The 22628-nt window shown below is 45.9% G+C and overlaps 1 protein-coding gene across 1 annotated transcript in view; it reads left to right on the forward strand.

The window, feature by feature from the left end:
• The window catches only part of KPNB1 (karyopherin subunit beta 1), a 2271876-nt gene that overhangs the window by 795029 nt on the left and 1454219 nt on the right, over positions 1–22628 (forward strand). Inside the window, exon 9 of the mRNA XM_044055271.1 lies at positions 8313–8414. Coding sequence (XP_043911206.1) covers positions 8313–8414 — 102 coding nt within the window. The remainder of the gene's footprint in view (positions 1–8312; positions 8415–22628) is intronic.

The raw sequence follows: 22628 nt of genomic DNA on the forward strand, positions 1-22628 counted from the left end.
TTTTGCAGGAAATATCTACATTTCAGGGCAGGATCTATGCCCTTTCAGTTCTGTGCTTCCCTTTGGCTTATACACTGCTCCCAGAGTTTTCACAAAATGCCTGGCTCCAACCATTGCTTTTTGCAAACAGCAAAATATTCAGATTTACCCCTACTTAGACATTTGCCAGATTCAGGCAGTCTGGAAAAGCTGTTGCAGCACCTGACTTTTGTGAAGTACCTACTGACCTTCCTGGGGTACACAGTCAACGAAAAGAAATCAAAACTAGCCCCCACACAAAAAATGTATTCCTGGGAGCAAGCCTGGACACAGCCTTCCAGATGGCATTCCTTACTCCAGAGAAACAAGCCTGCATGACAGGCTACTTCTCTCAACTAGCCACCAGAACCCAGTTATCTGCAAGGAAAAAACTGCAAGCTCTAGGGTTCATAACCTCCTGCACTCTATTCATTCCATATGCCAGACTGCATATGAGGAAACTAAAATGGTATCTGAAAAGCCTTTGGTGTCAACACTCTCAAGACCAGGAAACTGTCATGTCTAAGGAAACATTTTCTTTGGTGGGCAGCAGCTTGCAACCACAACAAGGGACTTACCTTCTCACAACCCCATGCTGTCCAGACCCTCGCCACAGATGCAGCAGAGTATGCCTGGGGTGCACACCTGGAACGGTAGGTGCATTCAGGGCCATTGGAGCCCAAATCAAATACATCTGCACATCAACCAAAAAGATGCTAGCTGTTCAGCACGACCTGACAGCTTTCAGACCCCTACTCTCCCCGGGGGCTCTAGTGATCAAAACAGACAACACCGCAGTAATGTGGTATATCAAAAAGCAGGAAGCAGGGAGGGACTCGCTTTTATCCTCTGCAGGCTCACCATGACCCTTTTGCACACTGCCTCAGCCATGCAAATACACGTGCTAGCACAATTTCTGCCAGACTCCCTAAACTCTCTGGCAGACAACTTGAGCAGTAACCTGCTAGACCACAGAACCTTCAACCTGGTGTCCCTGAAGTGCACCCTGAAGGTAGACCTCTTTGCCTCCCACTCCAGTAATCTCAGCAAATTCTGCACCAGGGAACCTCACAGCAATCCCTGGAAAGTGGATGCTCTATCCTTCCAATGGGTAAACCTTTCGATCTATGCATTCCCCCTCTACCACTCATTTCAAGGGTACTACTGAAAATAAGGGAGGAAAAACCAAGGGCAATTGCCCCGACTGGCCATGCCAGCACTGGTACCCACTGCTGTGCAGCATGTCACCCCCTCCACCTTGACACATCTCTGATCCCAACATTCCTGACCCAGAAGAATGGAGAATTCGTGCATCCACAATTAGACCCTGAACCTGGCAGCCTTGCGTATTCCCTGATCTCTCCTCAAGTTGCCAGCCTAAGCAAACAAGTCCTGGATGTTGTACACGAGGCCAGACGCCCCAGCACTAGAAAATCCTATGCTGACAAGTGGAAGTTTTGCACCTGGATCCAGGCTAAGGTAGCTGAAACAGCACAGCCCTCTCTGCCTCTCATCCTGGATTACCTAGCAGACCTGCTACACAAGGGTCTAGCCTTCGCTTCTATTAAAATTCATGCCTCTGCCATCTCTGCTCATTGCAGCAGAGCCACCTCTCCTCACACACTCAACAGTTCCTAAGAGGCGCTAACAACTTAAGGCCACCCAGAAGAGCTACCCCAGCTTGGGACCTTAACTTTGTGTTGGAAAAGCTCACCCTGCCCCCCTTTGAGCCTACAGCTTCAGCAGAGTTAAAATTCCTCTCTTGGAAAACAGCCTTGCTTCTGGCCATCACTTCAGCTAGAGTTTCAGAGCTACAGGCACTCATGACTGTAGAGCCCTTCATTTTCCATGCTGACAGGGTCTCCCTCAGGACTAACCCATCCTTCATGCCTAAAGTGGTATCCAATGTGGCTCTCAATCAATCCATTAATTTGCCCACCTTTTTCCCTAACCCTCAAAACAAGGGGAAAAGGATTCTGTGCGCACTAGATGTGCACAGACAGCTCAGATTCTATCTGGGTAGGGCTAAATCTTTTAGAAGAACTGACCAATTGCTAGTTTCGCAGCAGGGTCAGAGGGCAACGCCATATCCAATCTCCAAATGGATAGCACACTGCATTCATTTGCTACAAAACTGCATGGAAAACCGCCCCCAAAAGGGGGTTAGTGTATTCCACCAGGGCAAACTCCACCTCTGCACCTTTTCTCAGAGGGGTCCCCACCAGGGACATCCTGGAGGCTGCAACATGGACTATGTTCATACCTTCAAAGCATTACCACCTGCCTATCTTCTCCAAATCAGGGCAGCCTTTGCCACCACAGTCTTGCAGGACATCCTAGCCAGCATCCAGTCTTGACTGCCTCCACCTTCAGCTTTGGGAATCAACCCAAGTGTGATTAACTGCAACAGTGAAACATGAACATAGTACGGTTGTGTACGCTTACCATAAATGTAGATTTTGGAGTGTATTCACTGTTGCAGTCCTGGTTTCTCACCCTTCACCCCCCCCCTGTCTCTCTCTTTTCCTGTCTCCTTTCAAGGAAGTTTTGGTATTTACTTTCTACTGGTGTTCTTCCACTATAAACTGTTTCCCTATTTGGGGGCTCCTGACAGTTGGGGTTAAGAAAAACTGATGTAATGGTGTCTGCAGCCTGTTTTTATACCCTTGACCTGACATCAGTCCTACAGCGACAGCAGCAGACGCAGAAATACTAAGCCTCTGGTATTTGGGCTGACTGAGGGCTACCCCTGGCAGGATAACACAAGTGTGAATGCAACAGTGAATACTCCAACATATACATTTATGTTAAGTGTACACAACTGTACCTTCCTGTCCCAGTACTTGGATTGCCAACCTTGGCAGGATGTCAACATATATCCCCTTCTGATGCATTCAAGGTCTGTTAAAAGATGCATCTGATATAACCTAAAGCCTCTCTGGGACAAGAGGATGTGCAAAAGACATAAAGGAAGTGATGGTAGCAATCCTAACCATAACTTTCAGGAATGTTTAACAACCAGGCCTGACTGTACTGCAGTCATTTGGCATATAAACAGGTTATCGAGCTTGCTTGCTTTGCAGACTACCCATGGGAAGGCAGTATTGAGTCTGATCTAAGTGGCCCAATACATTCCTGGACAGCATTTTGGCAAACAATCTAATCAGATCTTTCTGTGACCAAATGAATGTTAAAAAAGGTCTTTCTGTATTTGGTCAGGTAATGTGCCAGATCTCTGCTTCTCCATAAAGCAGACTACTCAGATATTTAGATCACTGCATAAATGCTGAAAGATGGGACTTGTCCTGCCAAGGATACCATATATCTGGTCTGTATGCCAAAGCTGAAACACTCCCTCACTTGCTGTAATCTAATGTAAATTTAGACCCATGTTTCAGGACTTCATGCTGGCACATAAGGGATATACGCATGCCAAAATGTGACTTTGCTGCTAGTCTTGAAAGCCATGGGAACTCTGACATTGGTAACCACCAAACTCTGGACCCCACCCAGTTTGGGTTTGTGGAAGGCAAATCATGCCTCCTGAACCTGATCGACTGAGGTAGTCATCAAAGCTGTAGTTGAGGTTAAGGTGGCTAACACAGCCTATCTTGACCTCGCCAAGGCTTTCTACACCATTCCCCCATTCTGGAATGATAGCTAAACTCACTAAGCTATATATAAATTCCTAGGTTGCAAGATGGGTTGCCAACTGGCTCACTGAAAGAACCCCCATTGTAAAAGTTGCAGACTCCAAATCTGACTTCAATCCAGTGATAAGTGGGAGTACCATATGGTTCAGTCCTGGGACCTGTCCTGTTTGGTATCTACTGAAGTGCAGGCGAACACTGGCCTTTGGCTAATGAAGTTTGCAGATGACTGCAAACTAGGAGCCTAGAGTCCCCAAATGATGTGGACATCCTACAGAAGGGCCTTACTGAGACAGATGTTTGTCAGAGCCATAGCCTCAAGCTCAGTGCCAAAAAGTGCATAGTCATCCCTTTTGGTAAAAACTCTGTACCCATGAACTACCACAAGCGGCAGTCTACTTAACACGTAATGTATGGTAAGAGACCTTGGGACCCAGGTGGACAGTCTCTCTCTCCTTTGATCACATCGCCACAGTAGTCAGGAAATCCTTCTACGTGGCACCACCTAATCTCAAAAGGGTTCTCATCCAGGGAAAAAGTTTTTAGTTCCCCTCAACTCGAATTTGACAGACCATTATGTAGAGTACAGTGTCCCTTTTGGAATGGACCTAAAGACATCTGCAGCAGCTGGAAAGGCTACAAGTAAATCAGATTCCTGGCCTCAGATGCCCTACACTGACAGTCTCAAACTCCAGCTTCACTCGGTAGCATATTGCCTACTCTGAGGTGATCTCTGCCATGTCGAATCCAGAGCTGTTGGGCATGCTACGCACAGAAATCCCAGTCCCTCCAAGCTACATGCTCTTATGGACCTATACCTTGTCACTGCAATAAGCAGGACATGCTGGAGGAATAGATTCCTGTCCCAGAGACTTCCCATACTCGAACAAGCTGCAAAGTTCCTCCTTAGCACTCTTAAAGAAAAGTCTTGAGTGGATGGAAAATAGGAAATGCACCCAGGATCACTTCTGTGTCTCTGCTCGACAGGAGCACAGGAAAAGAACTTTCTTGGGTGGCTTAAGCCAGGGAACCTTGTTGGCTAGGCTTACTTCGGCCCTTTGGCTGATAGCCCTGTAACCTACCTATGATTTGTATGGCTCATGCGAAAGAATCCAGCTTCTATCTTTAGAAAGTTAAATACCCCATTGGAACCCTTTTGTTTTAAACTTAATTTTAAGAGGAAAATGCCTAAAGCTGATTCCACTTGGATATGCTGCTTTTTCTGCGTTGGGTCAGGACATAACGTCAGGGATTGCTTTATCAGGCTTTTGACCCCAAAACCCTGAAGTTGCTTGGCTCTGAAGTTCCTGAACAAATCTCTAGAATGAGACCATCTTTGGATCTTCCTGCTTAGGAGGTTCCTTTAAGGCAGAAAAGGAAACGCAGGAAGTCTAATTTTTTATCTAGGTTGTAGTAGCTTTTTCTGAGGTGGCTGAGAGTCCTGTAGCCTGGTGACCTTTGGACCTGCTCCTGTTATGCCTTGGAGGGTGATATGGAACAGCCTACGTCTTGTATGTGCAGTTTAGTAGTGATTGCTAGGGATAATGCTATTAAGCACAAACTTTCTGCAAGCAGGCTGGTCCGTCAGTCTAGAGCAGTTTGGCAAATTATCTGAAACTATCAAGGGCATAACCTCATGAATGGATACTGACCAAAGATGGTTTTAGATAGTCTACCAACCATTATTTCAATACTTTTCCTGTGCAAAAGGTACCATCGTATGAAAAGGGAAGTTATACCTTCCATTTATAATCTTTAGGATTGCCTCAAATGAGAAGGGCAGTCCCAAAATCCCAAGACAACCCCCCCCATCCCAGACATCAGTTCTCATCTTTTCACTTTTAATCTAGCAAAGGGCAGTTGCCACATTACCCTGCAGGTCAGACTGGCTCACAGAGGCTCTCATTCACCTAATCCTGAAGACCTCCCAAGCTTGCATTATGGATCGTAAATTTTTAGGTATCTATTTTGAGGATGTGCTAAGGTAGTAAAGGTGTTTGGAAAACTTGCTACTAGAAAATCATTAAAATAGGGGGATTTGGGTGCCTATTTATCCTTGAATATTTGTGTAAGCTGTATGATTTTGGTTTATTATACACACTAAGATGCATTTGTCAGCTGTCTCAACTTGGCATATAAGACTGGCTCCAACAGTTATGGAAAGCTCTGTTAGTGGACTTGTGCATTACCTCTTCCCAGTCTACCTAAAATCTTTGTGGAACCATCAGCATTATTGCAACAGGGATTTAATGGACATGGTACAGCAAGTGTGAACTTGCCAGAATGTGTTCATAAAGGTCATTGTTGCAGTATATGCATTCCCCTGCCATCATGAGTTTTTCTTTTTGGCTGAGGTAGAATCCCCTATTGCATGCCCCCCCCCCCCTTGTTTCTACTAGTTTGTCCTCAAACAAATCTGATTTTCTTTTCTGGGGCAAGGAAGTGGAGGATTTTCATGCTCTGTGTACTAACACTTGGTCCTCATGCCTAGATCCAAGATTGGATATATAGTACAAGGGAAGGTGCTCCTAATCTTTGGTATACTAGCTAAATGTATGGCATCCTTGGTGGGATAAATCAGTCAGCATTACTACAGCCATGAGTTTTTCGAACATCTATTGTGTGGCTAAGTTCTTGCCAAACTGATTAAGGGCACCAGTGCAGGAAGCCTTTCTGCCTGCTTTCCCTCACATTTTCTTATTCCTAGGGTGTTGCAAATCAGGGAGGACAGGCAAAGGATTTTAATAGCAGCCTTCAGGCCTAGGTGGCACCACTACCCTCCTACCCTTGCAAAGAAACTCCTGGTACTGCCCCAGCATGTAGATGTCTCTGGACAAGGTCCGTCAAGCAACCTGAAGACCTTGATTAGAGTGGTTTAGTGCTGTTCCCCACCAGGTGCACATTTTCTTAGGATGTCTTGTACATCTGCTGTGCATCGAAGCCCCCTTAATCATGCATAGATTAGGGAAAGCCTCATTCATCCACTGATTCCTGAACAGAGGACAGAAGAAAAGTATAGCTGTTGGACTTCAAAGCAGGCCTGTGCGAATTTGTCTGGGTACATGATTCTGCTTTATGCGACTAAATCTTTCATACACTCAGCTGCCTATGAATTGGTCCTTTAAGGGGTCCTTAATTTAAGCCCCCCAGAAATTATATTCTCCTTGGGACTTTTTTAGTTCAGAAACTAACCTAGGCACCTCTTGTGCATGCTGCTTCTCACCCTGTCAAAATGCTAGCATGGAAAATTGATCTAGTAATATTGACATCTGCTAGACAGATTTGACTTGCAAGCCCTTGTATGCAAAGAGCCTTTTCCATAAGTATGGGGTTACACTGGGCATGAATAGAGTTCCTTTAATCAGCTAATATTTTTTGTCCATCTGGACAAAGTGTTAAATGTTTGTGCATGGACAGAGACCAGCTTTTTATTGCCTTTGCAAAAGGAAAAGGTAAACCTGTAAACACTTGCTAAATGGTTGCTTAACTTAATTCCCTTTGCACTTCACTGCACAGAATGCCAGTCTGTTGGGGCCCACTTTCCTAGGCCTATGGCTGCCACCACAGCTTCCCTTTTGAGGGTTTTATAACCAAGCAGGAATGGAAGAAGCAGCAGTATGTCTCTCGTTCGCACTTGCTAAGCATAACTTTGGGTCACTGAGGGGATTTGCTTCTGCCGTCTTGCAAGAACTGATGTCCTGTTTCCTCTGAAGCCAGCCACCCTGCTTGGCCAGTTTGTGGGAGTCATTCCAAACATGCTGCAACAGTCCACTACAAAACATAGTAAGTTGTTAGGAACTTGCTGCAATCTTAGATGGGAGTACACTTGCAGTACCATTTTTCACTCTCCTGTACCCTTTTAGTTGGAGTGGGTTCCCCTTTCCCTCACTCTGTGTAGATTCTCCCTATGCCAGTCAAGCTTTTTTCACTGGATTAGGTTCAGTGGAGATGTCATGCTCCTGGACCCCTACATAACTAAAGATTAGAAATTGGGCCAGGAAAAGCCTTGTAGGTTTGACAACCAGTGTACTGATTTAAGGAGGAGAGGGGGAGGATTAGAGCTATTGAGTTGAGGCTGGCCTTTGGACTGCTGTCAGGAATCCCAAGAGTCATTACTGCAAGAGTGAATCCAGCGTTTTCAACTGCAAGCCCCTAGCACAACTGGGCTTCACATTAACTTTTATTCATTCTAAGCAAGTTAGATTGCATAGTTGCCTATACATCTCAGGCCTGCCTTCTCTTGAAAGCATGAGATGCCGTAAGGGTTTTTGGACTTTATCTTCTCTGGAACTAAACGTTTAAAAAATTTCACTTAATTCCTGCAGTAAAGTGCCTGTATTTGCTCATACATTGTTTTGAAATTTCTTTTGACAGTCTAAAAGACTAACATTATGCAGGTTTTGTGCATCCACAATTGAGTTTGTAAAAAATTGAAACTCCTATGAAGCAGTTGCACTCCAGGTTTTGACTACGCATGTGAATTGGTTATGCATGGTCTGATGCTGTTTTCCTTGGCTGTCTCTGGAAGCTGAAGTGTTTGGGATGTTTGCTGTTAAGTTAGTCATGTTAAGAAGCTTTCCATTAAGCATTTACTATACGGATTCATTCTCTGTTTAAGATTGTCTAATCTTTAAATGTTTGCAGGCAGCAGAGCAAGGAAGACCTCCAGAACACACCAGCAAGTTTTATGCCAAAGGTGCTCTGCAGTATCTGGTTCCCATACTAACGCAAACACTTACTAAACAGGTTAGTGCACTCTGAACCAAACTTGTGAATGCGGTTTATTATCTATAGTAGTGTGCATATGTATTGTATAAAATGTCCTTTGTAGTGGGGATGTCAATCACTAAGTTTTGAAGGGGATGTTTGTGTACCCTGTAGACCTTTGGAAGAGGAGAGGTTTGTTCATGCTGTAGACCTTTATTTGGAAGAGTCTGCAAGTACAGTCGTGTTTTAATGCCTTCATTTTTATAGGAATGGTTTACCTAGTCCATCCCATATGTTGAGTCTTAAGTTTGTGTTAAATTGCTGTGTAGCTCTGTACCACATTTGAGACCATCTTGAGTGAGTGCTGCAGTACAATTCATTACACCTGAATTGACTTTTATAGCTTTAGATATCCCTAGAATGGAGCTGCTTTACTCCATGTTGAAGACACCTGCAAGATGCTCAAGTAGATGACCAGTTTGTGCTAATTTCATTGACTCTAGTCCAGTTATTTTCAGATCATAGTTGTAAAGTTCATAGTTAAATGTTTCATCTGTTTGCTGTTCATTTTCTGATTTCATTTTGGAAAAAAATGGTTTCATTTTTGTGATCGATGTTGGGCTTTTGGTTTCACAGAAGTTTAGGGAGCATGAGAGGTGTGGACCCCAAGACTGCATATCCCTTTGTTTTGTTTGGGGGGGGGGGGGTTATGTGCGGGCTGCAAACCTGGGAAGCTCTCAGCTGTTGACCAGGACGTCCCTGACCATTGTGCTGCCATATAGAGCCTGCTGGTGCTTTAAAGGCCAGAGGGCTCTAGTATTGACACAACTGCCTGTACCCTAGTGCTTGTTAAACCTCCCTGCGGTCTTTCTCCATGCATCGCAAATAGGATTGTACATTTGGAGGACTTTCAGGCAGCCGTGGTAGGTGCATCTGGTTCCTCATATCTGTAAGGGTGAATTTGGCTTTGACTACATAGAATGTTATGATATTTCTGCTTTAGTCAGGAGTCTGATATAAAGTTAAGTAGCATAGCAGAAGCAGTCCTTGATTCTTCATATGAATAAGACTGTTTGAGCTGCTGTCCTCGCAGGTAGCCTTTGTGAGAGCACCTACAGTCAGAAACAAGAGATGAAGTGGGTTTTTTAAGACAATCTGTCGTATTCTCATTTTGCAGTTTTCTCATGTGGGATCCTCTGCCTGAGGGCGACCAAATATCCAGCTCATCTACCATAGCTAAAGCCCGGTTGCTGTAAAGTGGTGTGGGACATCACACAGGGCCATAAACCTTGGGCTGTAAATGACGTCTGCTTACACATACCTCAGAACTTCTCTGCCACAGTTGAACATCGGCTTGCTCGTTCTGCTCAGTTTTTGAAGATGTCTCTAGATAAGTAGCCTGTTAGGAACATTTGTTAGGTGGCTGTTTTTCTTAGCCGATGTAGTCTATTAAGGGGAAATGTAAATGCAGTCTGCAAATTCTGCACATGATCTTTGTTTTGCTTGGGGCCATCGCTTAACTGTATGACTTGTAAAATCGGCCATTTGTTCATCCAAGACCTTGTGCAACCATCTGGCAGCTCATAAAACATTTTGTAGAGAACCAAAGACAAACGCCTGGCCCTTGGTATGGCTCCTGAACTGATCGAGGTCTAGCTGCCTAAAAAAGGTCAAAGGTTCCAGGCCGGATATGGAGTCTCCTTCAGATGTCCTGCCAACTGCCGGTCTTGGTGCTGAGGAATGTCTGGCGGGTACCATTTTGGAAGCTGCTAATGACTAGAGTCTGCATGTCCAAGGAGGTTTTAATGACACCTGCTTAGTGTCAGATGATGGTCCTGCAGCCTTGGGCCTGACACCAGGCCCTCTGCACAGTCTTATGATTCTTAAGAGAAAAGTAAGGCATTTGTCTGCTCCAGTGGAGCAACAGTCAGATTGGCAAACCACCTTCCAGGCCTTTGACCTTGAGTCCTGCTTCTCAAATCTCTGCTTTGCTTACCCTACGTCTCAGGGCTGCATCTGCAGACCCTATTCCTTCTCAGACTCTTAAGAGACTGCTGATTCCTCATCTGAGTCTCCATCTGGGGAGCAATATTTCAGTGGAGAGGCCAGTTGAGGTAAAAGTCTCATTAAGAGATTCTCCTCCAAAAGACATTGCGTTTGGGGCGATTGTATCAGTAATGCGCGGGTACTTTTAGTGCTACTCCACCCAGATGACAATTGCAAAAAGATATTTTGAACTTTTCCAGATGGAGTCACCCTCTCCTTTTGCTATCCCGCTAGTGATTCCAGCTTACTTGAACGCCTTATCCTGCTGTCTCACAGACCCTAGAGTTAGCAGCCTCTTGCCCCTAAAAGGCCAGATTATAAAGTCCCTGAGGCTTTCAAATCTCATCAAACCCGCCATGGCAGACCCTGCAGTCGTTGCTGTGGCATTGGACAAGCAGTCAAGGCAAATTCCATCTTCTGTCCCATCAGACAAGGACAGTAAGGTGATGGGACAGGCTGAGGAAAGATTTTCACTTCCTCTTTCCTGGCTTTTAGGGCCATCAATTACCAAACCCATATGGTTAAGTACGCCCTAGACCTTTTCTTCCAGGCATCTAAACTACATTTCCGTGCCGGATCCCCGCTTCTTTCGGCTTTTCCCGGTTGGGGGTCGCCACAGCGGATCACCTGTCCGCTCATCATTGGCAGTGGAGTTTTACAGTGTTGAGTTGCCAGTCCGGCGCCCAACCTTCCACAGAAGGCACACGCACACCTAGTGCCAATTTAGTGTCCAATCCACCTACAACATGTCTTTAGGATGTCTGAGGAAACCGGAGCACCCGGACGAAACCCACGTGACCACAGGGAGGACATGCAGACTCTGCACAGAAGGCACCCCAACCGAGGATCGAACCGGAGAACCTCTTGCTGTGAGGCGGGAATGCTAACCACTGCACCATCGTGGCCGTCCTATGCCTGATTTCCCCCTAAGGCTCCAAATTTTTTAACTTTCACTAGCAACACAGGTAACCAGGCATTTCATAAAATACAGCTGTGGTGCTGCAGAAGCATCAGTCAGATCAGCTGCATCTGTTTAAGGTGTTATTCCTGGCTCAGGCTTCAACCCCTGCCAGATTTCAAGAACAAGATCCTGGATGCACCATTAGACAAGTTCCCCTTTGTCTGCCGAACTGGGAGTCTGCACGAAAAAAGTAAGGAGCTGCAGGTCTTGAAACATCTGCTGGTATCCCCAGTTGCTAAGTTTTACAGGAACTACCCAGCTATACTAAGTTTTGTTAGGGCTTCTGCTACTTCCAAGCATAGGAAAGGGACGAGAAAAAAACTCAATCCCCAAGACTAGCTCCTCTCGGGCTACTCCCAGGCAGTTCTTTCCAGACAGGCTAAGTACTGTGTGACTGCCTAAATCCTCTCTGCCTTTCTGCCTGCCTCTGCCTACCCGTGTGGCACCTTATAACTTCAGACCACTGGGTACCGGCAGTTGTCAGAAAAGGGTACTTTATGACCTGGCAAACTCCAAAAGGCATACCCCTTCCTCAATAAAAAAAAAAAAAAAAAACAATCCTACCCGATCCCCAGGATTTACGATCTCAAGGCACAAAGTCCCTGCAGGACAAAAGGGTGAAGGGTTTTACTCCAGACTTTCTGGTTCCAAAAAAGGAGGGCCTTTGGAGGCCTATAGTGGACCTGTCACTTCTAAACCCCTTCCTGCATGTTCCTTATGCGTGCTTTCTCTCCAAATTCTCCTTCCACTATTGACACCTTCATGGCCTCTCTGGACTTGAAAGACGCTACCTCTACATTCCCATCCCCCATACTTCAGGAGATTTCTGCGCTTTGCTGTGCCGTCCTCATTAGTTTTATTGCCTTGCCCTTTGGTTTGTTCACTTAACCAATGGTCTTCCCAAAATGCCTGGCCCCTGCAGTAGCCTTCTGCAGGGCAAAGGGAATACAGTTTTTACCTTTCTCAGAAAATATTCTCCAAGCAGAAGAGGCAAGTACCCTTCATGAATATCTGCAATTCAGTTTCTCCTGGAAAGTCTGGGCTTTACCCTGAACCTACTGAAGTCCTCCCCAACTCCATCCCAAGATGAGATGATCTTGGACTGCAGGATAAAGACGCATCTAATGAAGGCCTACCTTCCCCAAGACAGTCACTTTATTTCCAAAGCTGCCTCCAAATCTTAAATCTCACCCAGGGAGTTTCACCTGCTTGCTGGGCTTCATAACAGATACTCTTGTTACCCCTTGCCAGGTTATACACTAAGTTCCAGTGGTACCTGAAAGATATCTGGTCCCAGCGCAATTGCTGTGTATTTCCAGGTTCCCTTCCTGCCTTGCCGGAAAAAAGTTAGATTGGTGGGTACACCACATACTGCAGAATCCAGGCCTTCCTGTACAGCCATCCAAGCCTATCTGGATCATGCTCACAGATGCCTTGTACCTGATATATGGGGGGGGGGGGGCATGATTGGTCTCTATGTGCAACCTCAGTAGGAGCCCTTCAAGAAAAAAGTGAGGGAAATGACTGCTCTGGTCCTAGCTCTGAAACCTTTCTCCCACTTGTGCAGCCTAGTCCCTTACAAGTCTACACACTCCACTGTGTGATACTTCAAAAAGCAGGGGGGACCAGATCATATTTACTCTGCAGACTGGCCGTACAAGCTTGGGAGTTGGCCATGCAGTACAAGGAAACCCTGCAGGCTGTCTACGTTCCATCACAGGCAACCATATAGTAGATGCCTTCAGCAGATCTCAAGATAGCGATTGGATGTTGAAAAGATGTCTTTCTAGATACTGTCCACCAATGGGGCACCCCACAAATAGATCTGTTTGCCTCTTGTCAGAACAAACTACGTCTGTGTTCCAGGCTCCCATCTCCACTAGCTTGGAAAGTGGATGCCTTCTCAGGTTGCTGGAAGGGGCTGTTCCTGTATGTGTTCCCCCTTTCCCTCTCATTCAAAAGGTCCTGCTGAAGCTTCAGAGGGACAAGCCAAATTACTTGCTGGAGACTCCCTGTTGGCCAAGGCAGCATTGGTTCTCCCTTCTCTTGCAAAGGGCAATCACTAAAAGTTGCGTCACAAGGTGGACCTGCTCACAACAGAAAGGATCCCTTATCCACCCTCTTCTACAAACCCTCAGCCTTACCCTGTGGGTGATAAACTTCTGATCCCTTTCAAACACCTGTACTCAGAGGGCATGCTGTCTGTCCTGAGGGACAGGAAATCCACCCCCAGGAAATCCTGCCTAGCTAAAAGGGAAAGGTTCTCAAGATGGTGTCTCCAAAGGCCACTAGACCCCTTCCAAGTGGATGCGCCTCTTTGCTGACCTATGCATGTGAGCTCCTAAAATCAGAAATTTCATACTCTTTAGTGAAAATACCAGTCAGCCATTTCAGCCTGCTTTACCCATGGACCCTCCATGGTCTAGATTGTAGGTAAAGCAGTTTCTTAAGGGCGTCCTTCACATCAGACCAAGGAAACCTATCCCTCCTCCTTGGGGTCTCAACTTTGTGCTGGAAAAACTTGCACTGCCACTTTTGAACCGGCACTCTGCCACCCTAAAGATGTGCACCTGGAAAACTGTCTTGGTAGCCATTATCTCGGCTAGGAGAGTTTGAGCTACAAGCACTTTTGGCTACTTAACACCATCTTCCATAAGGACAGGGTTTCCCTTCAGACTAATCCCTCCATGCCCAAAGTGGTAAATGAGCTATCCCTTAACCAATCTATTAGCCCACCTTTCCTTCTCCACAGAATGACAGAGTGCTCCACTATGACAGGAGCAGAACATAATTGGTGTACCCCCTTTGTCTTTAAATTTTCCACTTCTGGTGTTTACCAAGTGTTTAACTCCAGAGTTGGCAAACCTCAGAATGTAGAATTCCCATTAACCCATAACTGCTTCTTGTTAATGATTAAATCCTAGGAAGAGCTTTGCAGTTCTCTGCAGTACTTGGTCCTCCGAGCTGTTTGGGAATTTCCCTGAATTATTTTCCAGGTGCAGAAGGTAATGTAACCCAAGTCCAAAGAAACAAAACAGGATGTAGGTAAATCAAGCAGGATACAAAATGCAAAACAGTAGTAAAGAAATCCATAGCCTGGAAACTGAGGTAAAATGCAGAGCTTAAGCCAAACTGGGGGGGGGGGGGTTGCAAAGCTTTTGCGGTCAACCCTTCATCAGTGTGGGATCAAATGCCTTGATTTAAATAGTAAATTCAAGCCATAAAACTAATCACACAACACTTTTTTTTTTAAGCACTTCAGTTTAAAGACACACATGTAGGTAAAATGTTAGTCAGTATAACCATAAAGATGTCCTTCAAGGATGCATCTGCAGTCCTTACAAATGGGTTGTCCTGTCGTCAGGCAGCCCTTCGGTCGGCCGGATTCCAAAGTCTGGGTCTGGCCTCGGCTGGTGTCGCACTTCACCCGACGTCATAGCTGCAGTTCGGGTATAAAGGCATCAGCCGACACCATTTTCCTCCGTCTTTCTTGCCACGTGGCGCCCGAAGCAGAAGCTGTTCGCAAGTGCCGGTCGGTCAGAACCAGAGATTACTACTACTGAATACTACTTCTACTACCGAAGACTTCTAAAAAGCTAAGTACCCCGTTGGGGACTCTTTCTTGCCTCAGCCGATGTCAGAAAAAGTGAATAACTGTTTAACTTGTGGGAAACAAATATCTCAAAGATTTCCACTCTTACTGCTTACCTTGTTTAGGCCCAGACCACGACGTAGCAGCTTGTCTAGCCTGTGCTTCTTTTAACCGGACGCTTAGACGTCAGTCGGAATTTGCTGAGGAGTTTTTCGGCTCAGATTTTGCTTACATTATGCCGTCGGATCCTCCGACTACGCAAATATCTAAAAAACGCAAGGAAAAGGACTGACACTCACGGTCCGCGGTTTCGGCCGAAATCGCGGTTAAGCCAACCGCGAGTGTCTCTGTTTCGGCTGAAACCGAGCTCGCGGTTCTTCCTTCAGCCGAAAACTTACCTCCTACCGAAGCCTCATCCAACCTGGTGGAATCGGCTTCTGAAATCCCACCTGCTCTTGCAGGTTCCCAGGAATTATCTGATGCTATTCCCTTGGATATTTCAACCCCTGCACGTGGAGCTGCTAGGCCACCTGCAGCCATGTCGATTAAGGCCTTTGCCAGGGCTAAAGCAGCTAAATCTACCAAATCTGTGCCTGCTAAGACCCCCTCTCACAGGCCTAGCTCTAGTTCACAAATGCTTAGTCTAGCAGAGGATCTCATTTCTTTGATCCGGTGATCCCAACCTCTCCCAGACGGGGTTTCTCACCCACCTCCAGAGAAGAGGCCTAGAGCAGAGCCCCCTGAGCCAGTTTCTACAGATGACTCCTCTGATGATTCAGATAATTCAAACCCTCCAGAGGGCCCTTTCTCCCCTTATGAAGACTCTGATGGTGAAGAGTCCATTCCTTCTGCCTCTCCGCCTGAGGAATTTTCCTTTGGGGAAACCTTGCATGCTATGAGGGAACAATTTCAGTGGCAGGGCCAGGATTTTTCAGACTCTAGAAAAAGGCTTGGAACCTTTCTGCATTTACCACAGCATAGGCCTTTAGCCATCCCTCCAGTTCTCTCTGTTGTGGATGATGCATTTAATGATGCTTGTACTGCTCCTGATTCACTACCTCTGGCCCCTGCTAAGCCCGATAGGTACTACAGGGTCCCGGACATACATTATCATTTGTATAAGGCTCCTTTTGCAGATCCCGAAACTATCTCCCAGGGTCCTAAGGCTGTAGCAGCTACCTCTACCAAAAACCCCCTCCCCTCTGAAAGGGAATCCAGGTCCTTAGATGGGGTAAAAAAAGTTTACGCTTCTGCTACTCTTTCAGCTAGGGCCTTGAACTGCCAATTCCACATGATCCAGTATCAAGAATTTGTAAGACCAGTTAACTAAAAAGCTGTCCTCTGATGAACCATTAGACAAAAAATCTATTCAGGAAATGGTACGTAACATTTAGCAGGTCAGTAATCATTCCTTAAAATGCGGCTATGATGCACTGGAAGCTTCCTTTAGATCAGCCATGACTGGCACAGTGATCAGAAGACCTGCATGGTTAAAAGAGCAGGCCTTACCAGACCATGTCAAATCAAAGCTGCTAGATGCTCCCATGGACAAGATCAATTTGTTTGGCTCTCCTGCACAACAGGTGCTGAAGAAGATGGAAGAGAAGGCAAAATCTGTCCAGACAGTGAAAGATTTCTTACAGGTCCAACCTCCAAGGTTTAGCAGGAATTGGCCCTCCAAGAATTGGTCCTTTCCAGGCACCTCCAGAGCTCAGAGAGGCAGGAATAGGCGCTCAAGAGGCAGAGGTCAATCCAGAGGTGCCTACAGGGGACGTCAGTGGCAGGCTAATAACCAGCGAGGTACAGCCACAGATACAGCCACCACCACAACTACAGGACAATCACAGTGACTTGGCTATGGCACCGCCTACCAGGGAACAACTTGAAGCACCCTTAGGCGGGAAGCTAGCCTTATTTTCAGTAAACTGGCATTACATCACAGGAGACAAGTGGATTTTGCAGACAATAGACCAAGGTTACAGGTTTCACTTCCATACTCTACCAAGGAAGAGAGGAATGCCAAACCTACCTCCAAATCAAAAGACAGAAGCTCTAAAACAAATAACTCACTAAGGATGAGAGCTGTAGAAAAGGTACCATCTATGGAGCAAGGACAGGGATTTTACTCCAGACTCTTCCTGGTACCAAGAAAAGAAAACCAATGGAGACCTATTCTCGACCTGTCTGCTTTAAACACATTCCTTATTGTCCCAAAATTCAAAATGCTGACCCTACAGCAGCTTCTTCCCATGTTGGGCAAGGAGTCTTGGCTAGTAACTCTAGATCTCAAGGAGGCATACCTGCACGTCCCCATACGACCAAATTGCAGAAGATACCTCAGATTTCTTGCAGGATCAGAGCATTATCAATTCTCAGCATTGCCCTTTGGCTTATCTACTGCGCCCAGAGTGTTCACGAAATGCCTGGCATCAGTAATTGCTCATTGCAGGCTTCAGGGAATCCAAATCTACCCTTACCTGGACGACTGCCTGTTTCAAGCGGACAACAAAAACAAGTTAACAGGAGACTTGAAAAGGGTCATTTATCTACTGCAAGCCCTGGGATACACAGTCAATATAAAAAAGTCAAGGCTGATACCATCCCAGAGGATAACCTTTTTGGGTGCAGAGCTGGACACATCAAAACAAATGGCATTCCTAACAGTAGAAAAACACGAGAAACTCCCTCTCTACTTCTTGGCATTAACAAAGCAGAACCAGCTAACAGCAAGAAAAGTCCTGCAAGCCTTGGGTTTCATGGCATCCTGCATAATATTGGATGTTCTTCATCTCACATTGCTGCAGTCCTTGCATATGGGTAGTCCGCTGTCCTCGGTCGGCCCGAATACCAAAGTATTAGGCTGACGTCGGCCAAGGCGCTTAAAACTGACAGGACGTCAGGGTACAAAAGCGCATGACCGTCATTTCCCCAGTCTTTTTTGCCGCATGGTCCGATGCAGAAGCAGCGTTGCAAGTGCCGTTCGGCGTTCTGAAATTTTTCGAATTCGGAGTTTCAGACCGAATCCAAGTTGGCTAAGTACCCCGTTGGGGAATATTTTGGTTTTTTCTTGCCTCAGTATTTTACCGGATGTCAGAAAAAGTGAATAACTGTATTTCTTGTGGGAAACAGATACCGCATAGGGATTATCATTCTTTGTGTATTCCTTGTTTGGGGCCTGAGCACGACGTTGTTGGGTGTCGCTTTTGTGCTAGGTTCAATAAACGCACTATTAAGCGAAGGTTAGATTGTGCTAGGCTGGTCTTTGGGAAGTGGTGCAATTATAATATGCCGTCGGATTCTCCGGCGCCCGCTTCTGCGAAGAAGCGCAAAGACAAAGCTGCTAAACCCAGGCAAGATGAGTCGTCTGCCCGGACGCCGGTTCTTTAGAGGTTTCAGTGGAACCGGTGGTTCCGACGGAGACTTCTCTGGAGTCTCAGGGGGAGACTTTGATTTTGCAGGAGGTGGTCTCTCAGGAGGCAGGTCAAGCTGAAGGGGCTTCTCAAGTTACTGTACTCCCCTCCCTTCCTAGGGTGGTTAGGCCTTCTCCTTCTGTTTCCAAGGCTTCTCTCAGAGGCAGGCCAGTTTTAGCTTCTGTTGGTGTCACTCCTAGTTCAGCAGGGTCTGTGCCTAAGAAGCACATGCTTAAAATGGCAGAAGATTTGATTACTCTGATTAGAGGTTCTTTGCCCCTCCTGATAAGAGGCCTAGGGTGGAGCCAGAGTTGGGAAGTTTTGAGCAGGCTTCGGATGTTTCAGTCTTCAGCTGAAGACTTGCAGGAGTACTCTCCTTATTCTGATTCTGATGCAGATGATTCCACTCCTTCTGCTTCTCCTCCAGAGGATTTTTCTTTTTCAGAGACACTTCATTCTATGAGGGAACATTTTAAGTGGGAAGGTCAGGACTTCTCCGATTCTAGGAAAAGGCTTAGGGAGTTTTTGCTGTTACCCCAGCATAGGCCCTTGGCTATACCCCCTGTTCTGGATGTTGTGGAAGATGTGTTTGCAGAGGCTTCACTTAATCCTGATTCTCTGCCTCCTGCTCCTGTTAAACCGGATAGGTATTGCAGGGTGCCTGAGGCTCATAAATATCTTTATAAGAGTCCTAGGGCGGACCCAGAAACTATTAGTCAGGGACCTAAGGGTGTCAAGGCCTCTGTTGTAAAAAACCCGGTTCCTCTAGATAAAGAAGCCAGAGCTTTGGATAGATGGGGAAAGAAGGTCTATACATCTTCTACCTTAGCTATGAGGGCTTTGAATTGCCAGTTTCATATGTTGAAATATCAAAACTTTCTTCTTTCTCAATTGAAGTCTAAGGTGGATGCTCTGGCGGAAGGCATTGAGTGTAAAGAATTACAAGATTTGGTGCATGTCTCTGAACAGGTGGGTAAGCATTCATTACAGTGTGGTTTTGATGCTGTGCAGGCCTCGTCTAGGGTGGCTGCCACTGGCTCAGTTCTTCGCAGGCACGCCTGGCTGAAGGATCAGAATTTATCTGACCATGTTAAGACAAGGATTTTGGATGCTCCTTTGCAGTCTGATGTGTTTGGTTCACCTGTGGAGTCAGTCTTGAAGAAAATGGAAGACAAGGCTAAGTCTATGCAGGCTGTTAAAGATTTTTTGCAAGTTCAGCCTCCGAAGTTTAGTAGGAATTGGCCTGCTAAGGGGTGGACGTATCCTTCTTATGACTCTCAGTCTAGGGGTAGATCTAGACGAGGTAGGGGCAGAGCTCAGAGTTCTTTCAGGCCTAGAACAGGGAGTTCACCTGTACAATCTTCGGGTGAGGGCAGGGGCCAGTCCTTTCGTAAACAGGCCCAATGACCTACTTTTTCAGCTGCCAGATCCTTCTTGCCTGGCAGCACCTTTGGGAGGAAGGTTAGCTCTCTTCAAGGAAAATTGGATGTTGATTACCCAAGACAAATGGGTATTGGATATCATACACCAGGGTTACAAGTTTTATTTCCATACCTTGCCTCCTTTCAAAGGCATGCCGGACGTTCCTCCTCAGCAAAGACTAGAGGCTCGCAAACAAATTTCTCTACTACTTCAAATAGGGGCCATACAACCGGTCCCTCTGCCAGAAGTGGGCCTAGGATTTTATTCTCGCCTGTTTCTAGTACCAAAGAAAGGAAACACGTGGAGACCAATTTTGGATTTATCTATCCTCAACACATATCTGAACATTCCCAAGTTCAAAATGTTGACGTTACAACAGCTTTTACCTCTGCTGGGCAAAGATCACTGGATGGTGACTGGATCTCAAGGAGGCTTGCCTTCATGTTCCTATCAGGCCCAGTTGCAGGAAGTATCTGCGTTTTCGGGCTGGGACTTCACATTATCAGTTCTCTGCATTGCCCTTTGGCTTATCTACTGCGCCCAGAGTGTTCACGAAGGTTCTGGCTCCAGTGGTAGCTTTCTTCAGGCTAAGAGGAATACAGATCTATCCTTATTTGGACGATTGCCTGATTCTGGCCCAAGAAAAGAACGAACTTCATCATTTACAGTATGTGATGGCAGTGTTAAGATGCCTGGGGTATTCTGTGAACGAAATAAAGTCCAGTCTAGTACCCTCTCAGGACATGTGCTTTCTGGGTGTGAGACTGAATACAGCATCCCAGATGGCCTTTTTGACCCCGGACAAACAAAAGAATCTTTCTCTTTACTTCCACCAGTTGTCTCGTCAGTCCAGGCTGACTGCAAGGACAGTCCTTCAAGCCTTGGGGTTCATGGCATCTTGTATTCTGGTACTTCCCAATGCCAAACTGCATATGAGGAAGCTACAATGGTATCTCAAGAATGTATGGACACAGCACTGCCAAGATTTGGACACTGTCATTCAAATAATACCTTGCATTCAAATGGAATTTTTGTGGTGGGCTCAGGAATGTCACCTAAACAAGGGACTCTCTGTGACCCGGCCAGAGGCGAGTCAGATTTTAACAGATGCCTCAGACAAAGCTTGGGGAGCTCATCTAAATGGAAAATGGGTACAAGACACGTGGCCTGCCAGACTTCAACATCTACATATCAACTTGAAGGAGATGTTAGCAGTCCAATTTGCATTGATAGCTTTCAAGGATTTACTTCTTCCAGGGCAGGTGTTGATTCAAACAGACAACACAACTGTCATGTGGTACATCAACAAGCAAGGGGGAACGCATTCTTATCCTCTATGCAGACAAGCAGTGATTTTGTGGGAGACTGCTCTCAGTTTACAGCTAAATCTTCAGGCAAGGTTTCTGCCAGGAGCACAGAACTCCTTAGCAGATGTGTTGAGCAGACAAGTTATGGATCCCCACGAGTGGAAATTGGATCCTCATGTATTTCAGAGATTGACAGTGTTATGGGGAACTCCAGACATAGATCTGTTCGCTTCTCCACAAAATTACCAGCTGCCAAAGTTTTGCACAAAAAGGTTTCATCCCACAGCTTGGAAAGTGGATGCTCTCTCATTCAATTGGAGCAATCTTCACGTGTATGCCTTTCCACCTCTGCCTCTCCTCCCAAAGGTACTGCTGAAGGTCAGACAGGACAAGCCAAACATGATTTTAATAGCTCCAGATTGGCCTCGACAGCACTGGTACCCATTACTGAGAAGTCTGGTACAGGAGCCTCCATGGCCTTTGCCTTCGATTCCTCACCTGCTGTCTCAGGAGAACAGTCATTTACTCAATGTCAAACTTCATTCTCTACATCTGACAGCCTGGCATATTCTGTTTTAAACCCTGGAGGGGTCTCAGCTTCCACAACAAGTTTTGAATGTTATTTTGGAGGCCAGAAGGCCTAGTACAAGGAAAGTTTACGCAGATAAATGGAGGAGATTTTTATTTTGGAGTACAACTAAGGACTTTGAGGTTTCTAAACCTAATTTAAGTGTTGCTCTTCAATACCTTACTGAGTTATTGGACAAAGGTTTGTCCTTCTCTATAAAGGTTCATGCTGCAGCAATTTCTGCTCACTATGAATGTGACCCACCATTATTTTCTCAGCCTTTAAGCAATTCCTTAGAGGGGCAAAGAATATAAGACCCCCACGTAGAGCTCCTACTCCTGCTTGGGATCTCAATTTTGTGTTGGAGAAACTCACTCTACAACCTTTTGAGCCTGCAGCATCTGCAGAGTTGAAATATTTATCATGGAAGACTGCTTTTTTGTTGGCCATTACCTCTGCGAGAAGGGTTTCTGAATTACAGGCCCTTATGGCAGTTGAGCCTTTCTTAATTTTCCACAAGGATAGGGTGTCTTTGCGTACTAACCCTTCTTTTATGCCTAAAGTGGTTTCTAGTGTGGCTTTAAACCAAACTATTAATTTGCCTACTTTTTATGCAAACCCCCAAAATAAAGGGGAAAGGATTTTGCACACCTTGGATATACACAGACAGTTGCGATATTATTTGAGCAGAACTAAAGGGTTCAGGCAGTCTCAGCAGTTGTTTGTTTCTTTTGCTTTGGGTTCTCAGGGCAAACCTGTTTCAAAACAAACTATTTCTAAGTGGATTGGTTTTTGTATTGCTCTCTGTTATTCCCATCATGGTAAGGAGATTCCAGCTGGGATTAGGCCTCATTCCACTAGGGCTACTGCCACTTCTACAGCTTTTTAAGGGGGGTGGCTACTAAAGATATTTTGGAGGCAGCTACTTGGAGTTCAGTGCATACTTT

This window comes from Protopterus annectens, chromosome 13.part0, assembly GCF_019279795.1.
Source record: "Protopterus annectens isolate FY-2018-M chromosome 13.part0, PAN1.0, whole genome shotgun sequence".
Taxonomy (NCBI): domain Eukaryota; kingdom Metazoa; phylum Chordata; order Ceratodontiformes; family Protopteridae; genus Protopterus; species Protopterus annectens.